Here is a 6,212-nt window from a genome sequence, read left to right as displayed (position 1 = left end):
GTCAATCATAGAATCATAAAATTATAGAGTTGGAAGGGATGTCATGGGTCATCTAGTCCAACCCCCTGCACTATGCAGGACACTCACAACCCTATCGCTCATCCACTGTAACCTGCCACCCACTTGAGCCTTCGCAGAATCAGCCTCTCCGTCAGATGGCTATCTAGCCTCTGTGGCAATGCAAGCATAAAAGGACTGATCTCAAAGCAAATAATCACAACAAATCCAAGCAAAGGGAGAAGATTTTACAAGCCCAGCAAAACCAGTTGCCATGTACAGAACATCCAGGAGAACCCATTACCACTGTGGCACTGCAAGCTTAAAAGGACTGCTCTCAAAGCACAGAATCACAACAAATCCAAGCAAGGGGGTTGCAAGCTCTGTAAGAAAACAGGAACATAAAAGAAGGCTGGCAATAGAAAAAGCTTATTGAAATTTACAAGACTCATTTGAACTTGCCAAAACCAACAGGGAAGCCCACAGAACCCCAATAAACAGAACAAATGGGAGGGGGGAATTAAAAAACAAAAACAGTCCCTGGGAGCCAGCAAATGCTAACTCCCAATCTTCCTGGAAATCCCAAACATTTCTCGGATTTTTGGGGGACCAGAAAAAATTTAAAAACCTGGACATATTTGGGATGCCAACTTTACCCCAAAAAAGTACTGATAAAGTTTTTTGAGGGGTCTATTTTTATACCATAGTAACATTGAGCAAAATCAACTGAGGTATTTCAGTTGGTGCAGAATAGTGTGGCTCGACTATTATCAGAAGACCATCAGAGCACACATATTACTCTAATTCTGCAGACACTTCATTGGCTCCATGTAAGTGACCAGATTCAAATTAAGGCATTGATTGTTACACACAAAGCAGAACCATTTCCCCATAAAAGTGAAATAAAATGTCATATGTGTTGTGAATTCATATCTGCCTGTTGTGTGCCATAATCAGAAATATACAATGGGTTTTTCAGTTCCTCAGCATCCTAGGTTGTGTGAGAATATATCTGTAAACATTTTAAAAAACTAGGGGGACGGATAGAAAAACAAAGAATAAAAAGAGCTGCTCAACTAAGGAAAAAAAACAGGAACCGTCATAGATTAAAAACTAAATTATTTAGGACTTTTCTACAAAGGCTAATAGGACTGTACTTTAACAAAATGGTTCAGATAGCTCCTTAAGTAAAGGGTTAGGGTCTGTGGTCTATTCTACAGTGCTGTTGCTGTAAGTAGGATCCTAATATTTAAATATTGCATTGCTTAACACATGACCTTAACACTTACAGTTTTGTTTTCAGATCCCTGGTTGGTTCCAGTTCTTTACAATCCAAATATTATTGCATTCTTTATTGGATGTCCTATTTTGTTGATTGTATTAGCTTACTCTGTGTCACCTGCCTTGAGTTCCAGGGAGAAAGGTGGACTATAAATAATGTGAATACATAAATATCTATTACTAAGAGTCTCTTCAGTTAGGAAATCTAACTTTGAATATAGAATTGGTGCAGACCAGATGATTGTACAGTTTTCCAATATTTTAATACAATGCAATGGGTCTAAAAAAGATTCTAACAAAAGAAAATCAAATCATAGCTTGGAAACTTATAAGTGGCCAAAGTGCAAAGTGCTTTTTTTCTTTTATTTCGTGCAAAATAAAACATGTTACATGCATGTTCATGCTGCACAAAAATTCAAAGTAGTATCATTTAACGCAGTATTATGCAATGTGCAGCCCAATCCTATAACTCTTTACTCAAACGTAAATACCATTTACTCAAACATAAATACCCCCAGTGGGGCTTACTCACAAGTAAAGCATATACTGATAGGATTGTAACCAAAGAAACCTCCATTGCTAGCTTGGGAAAAGAAATTAAAACACCACATGAAAACTGGACACTAGATATGTAATGTAACTGTATATTTATTTCTTTTTTAAAGAACACTCCTTAAATGTATTGCAATTCAATATACAAACGTGTTTTCACAGAATTATAATTCACTAAATAGCACAGAAAATAACCCAGATTTATGTTTGTGTGTGTTTGTATTTTTGGTGGCATTCCATCACACCTTCAAATATATAAGCAATGTTTCCTCCCAGTCTTGTCCCATGACAATTAAATGCTATAAATGCCCTAGATCTTGACAATACAACTATTTGTCCACTGATCTTTTCTCACAAATACAAATGTAGATATGATTTATAAAGTTTCCCCAAATGCCTGATTGTTGCCTTGGTGTTTAGCAATAGTTGGGAGAGAGTATCCATTTTATATCTGCTTCCTATAACCCACCCTAAAGGCCTCCCAAGTTAGATACTGACAATATGACTAAACTCCTTGTTGTCAACTAATATGTAGACCCCCCTCCCCCAATATCAATCCTTCAGCTCTGCCTCCTGCACACAGCGTCCAGCACTGATACCCATGCTACCGGGCCAGCCGATAATTAAGATATAGTCAAAAACACTTTCTCACCTGAGGCGAAATTCTGATTCCACTGCAGTCAAGGCCAAGGGAGCCAGAGTTCCATCCCTTCTTTTAAAATATAGATATGTGGTGAACCCTCACCTGATCCTGCCTCTTTTCTAGCCAAATTCACAATCTCTACTGACTTTCCTTGAAACAGGATGAAGCCCTAAGCATCCAAATGATCTACAAGAAATTGCACCAGTTTTTCCATTTGCATATATTTACATGGGGTGGAATGTATTCCCTTTTTTAAAGGAGCATACAGAGCAACATGTTCACATAAGACCAAATACTTTTAATATATTTATAACTGTTTTATAAAGCTTTGAAAAAACTCACAATAGCACATGGTTTTACTTTAATGCTTTACGGCACTATCTTTTTAAAATCACAATCAGCACTTTAAGTTATAGTCGGTCCAGCAAACAAGAGACAAAAAAATTACAAGAGTTAAGAACGGACTGATACATCCTTTTATCTTATTTTTAACTAATGCATAAGTGCAGAATAAGATAAGATACTCTAGTTTAAATATCTTGTTTACAATATACATTTTTGTTCTAATAATGCAACAGTAAATCCCATGCTTCACATAGAAAAGCAATCCACAACATTAAGAAAAAATGTACAATTTATGAAACAAAGTAAATAAATATTAGTATTACAGAATCAGAGCTGTACATAAAAGCTGTTCAGTTTTAATCATATAAAAATATTTTAGTGCAACCTCACATATATATTGATGCTTTTTTCTCTTTTTTTCTCTTTTTTGCTTTACATCATTTAGGTCAAAATGTCCCTCAAAAAAGAAAAGAAATTACATTTATTACAAAGCAGATACACAAATTCTAAAATATGTACAAATTACTGCTAAAAAACTGCTTATAAGAATATAAGCAAAAGTAAAGAAAAAGGCACAAACATCTGTACAGGTTAAAAGTACCAGACCCAATAAGAATTTTGAAATTTCATTTTGGTCAGGCTCATGATGACTTGTAGTTTTACCCAATTCTTTTGATATAACAAAAGTATATATAATAGCAAACTACTGTAACTTAGAACCGGCATGCTATAGAGTACTTCCTTCTACCAGTTGGGGAGAAAAGGTGTAAGTGTGGAGGGGAGGTAAATGCATGTAAAGTCTCCTCAAACTTCAGATCACTGTGGCTTGCTTCTTTCAGAGGGCAAATCTTTTCTTTCTTGGGTGTCTGATAGGGAATCTTTCCTACTAGGGTAGCCTAACTGTCTGACATCCACACTGCTTTTGCTGTAAAAGGTGGAATGAGATAATGCAGTCTGTGATGTACCAAAAAGTTCCTTTTCACCACTGTGCAAGTCATGGTTGGTGGCTGAGGCACAGATCTGGCCTGGCTCAGAGCCACTAAAGTGTTTAATGCTAAAATGTGCACTTTCCAAGAGTTTCTGAGGAGGCTCAGAATCCCTTTGTGACTGCTCTGTCCCATGCAGAACTTCCTCTGTAGCTATTCGGAGAGAGGCTATGGCTTTTGTACAAGTCTGTATGGTTTCCTCCTGCTCCCTCTCAACACCACCTTCTTCTGAAGTGCTGTTTTTCATCATTAGCAATGGAGACAATGATGCACTGGCTTGAACCACAGTATGCAGAGGACAGGTACGTTTCTCAAGGTGCTTAGAAATGATACATGATTCTTTTGTTATGGTTTGTGAAGCTGCCCTTTTCTTCTCACCAGATCCTTCTTTTTGCAGAGGAACTACAGATGGAGGATGTAAACCTGATAAGGCTGCAGGTACTGAATGGACCATTTGAATGCCCCCAATAGGCATCATGGGGATGGGGGCACGAAGCTGCTGCTGGGAGTGTAGTGGAAGATGACTGAAAACATAGTCATTAGGACTCTCTGGAAACATGTTAGGCCCATGGTGCTCCAGAATTCCCTTTTCTCCAGATATGTTGAAGTAAGGGGTCTGAAACAATCCTGGCCTTGAATTCTAAAAACAGAGAAAAACAACAATAAATAAATAAGCAGTAACTCCCTAGTAGTACCAAAGCAACTAGAACAATTAGTTAATTAACAAAACAGACTGCAAGACCAACACCTGGCTCATATATTTAAGTGCAACTACCTTGTCATTTTCTGGGGAAGGCACTGGCAAACCACCCGTATTGAGTCTGCCATGAAAACGCTAGAGGGCATCACCCCAAGGGTCAGACATGACCCGGTGCTTGCACAGGGGATACCTTTACCTTTTTACCTTGACATTTTTAACCTGAGAGGCTGGGGACAACTTGGGGCCTTGTGCATGAAAAACAGAGGCTCTCCTAAGTGAGTCACAGCTATATTTTACAGTATGTGTATTTACTTGCCACATGTATATAGCCTAAAAAATTTGAGATGTGACATACTCAGGAAGACAGAATAACTTTTAAGAATCAAGGAAACCATGCACAAATAAGACAGCTATTGCAGGCCACCACAGTGACTCTCTATTGCCACGTGATTCAGATGTACAAGACTTCACAGACAAACCCATAAGATAATATTATAATTAGATTTTAGCCAGTTTATGGCATGTTTTAAGCAATCCCAAATGTCATTAAGGATGCAAGAAACAATTAAAAATTTGCTCCTTATGTTCTCGATCTTTAAAATCTTCCTCAATTACTTTCCAAGTTACTCTGCTACATTTCACATTTAATGAGCAAACCAGTTTCGAAGGCAGAAGTTCCAATGCAACCCAGCAACCAAGAATCTAGTAGTATCTGGAAAGAAGAGGTCTGGAAAGAATAAAGTGAGGAACTACAGAAGTTAAGGCCCTCAGGTATTTTACAATCATGTAAATATGCCATAATGTTAAAAAGTTCTGTGGTATCTGGGTATCCCTTCTTGCAATGCTACTACTCAATGTATTCAAAGAAGATAGGGCATTGTGGCATTAAAGTGGAGGATTTCTATAGAACATGACCTGTATTGTAGGCATTCACTCATGGAAAATAGGCACACACATACTATACACATGAAGAAATCCAGTTGGAATCAATATAAAATCTATTATCAATAGAAAATTTATCAACTCAGATAAATATAGAGAAGGACATTTTATTGTTTATCACTGATAAATTTTCTGGGAGAACTGCTCACATCAATATATCTTGTTTCCGCAAGAAGCAGCTGAGATTTGTATCTGGAAAGTCCAGACTGCAGGTGGTGTCTCACTAACTAAATATTCTAGTACTAGTAATCAAGTCCGCTGCACTTTAAAGGCAGTGGGCGCTAGCGGGCATGGGACTGTCCCTCGGGCGCCGGCGTCCGTTCGCAGCCCCCCCCCCCCGCCGCAGCTGCAGGCAGCCATGTGAGAGGCTGGGAGGCTTGTCCGCCGCAGCCACGGTGTCCTGTGGTGAGGGCGTGCAGTTGGCTACCTGTATTACTGGAGAGTGAGAAGATGTCGGCGGGCAGGTAGTGGCGGGTCCGAAGGGTGTGTGGCGGCATGGCGCAGTTGCCGTGGTGAGCTCGGGATGAGGAGAGAGGTTGGGGGCTGGTGGCTTTTTGTTGGTGGCAGCAGGCACCACGTCTTGCTGCTGCTGCTGCCGGGGCGTGTTGCAGCCACGGGGTTTAGCCGCGGGCTCTTGCCGCCAGTGGCCAATCCCTTGCCGTCAGTCTGGCAGCAAGGGACCAATCGGGACCTGTGCTGCGCACGGCTCCCGATTGGTCCCTTGCCACCGGACTGACAAACTCCGATTGTCAGTCCGGGGGAAGGG

General features: G+C 39.8%; 1 protein-coding gene across 10 annotated transcripts in view; it reads right to left on the bottom strand.

Moving 5' to 3' along the window:
- Nucleotides 1–1,908: 1,908 nt before the first annotated feature.
- Nucleotides 1,909–6,212, bottom strand: part of HIVEP2 (HIVEP zinc finger 2) — a 201,382-nt gene continuing 197,078 nt past the window's right edge. For all 10 annotated transcript variants that reach the window (XM_077351108.1, XM_077351139.1, XM_077351140.1 and 7 more), the window contains one exon: nt 1,909–4,444. In XM_077351108.1, the coding sequence (XP_077207223.1) occupies nt 3,635–4,444 (810 nt within the window). In that variant the 3' untranslated portion in view covers nt 1,909–3,634. The remainder of the gene's footprint in view (nt 4,445–6,212) is intronic.

Source organism: Paroedura picta, chromosome 1, assembly GCF_049243985.1.
Source record: "Paroedura picta isolate Pp20150507F chromosome 1, Ppicta_v3.0, whole genome shotgun sequence".
Lineage (NCBI taxonomy): Eukaryota > Metazoa > Chordata > Lepidosauria > Squamata > Gekkonidae > Paroedura > Paroedura picta.
The sequence above is the reverse complement of the archived record's forward strand: the minus strand, read 5'-3'. Positions and strand labels throughout refer to the sequence as shown.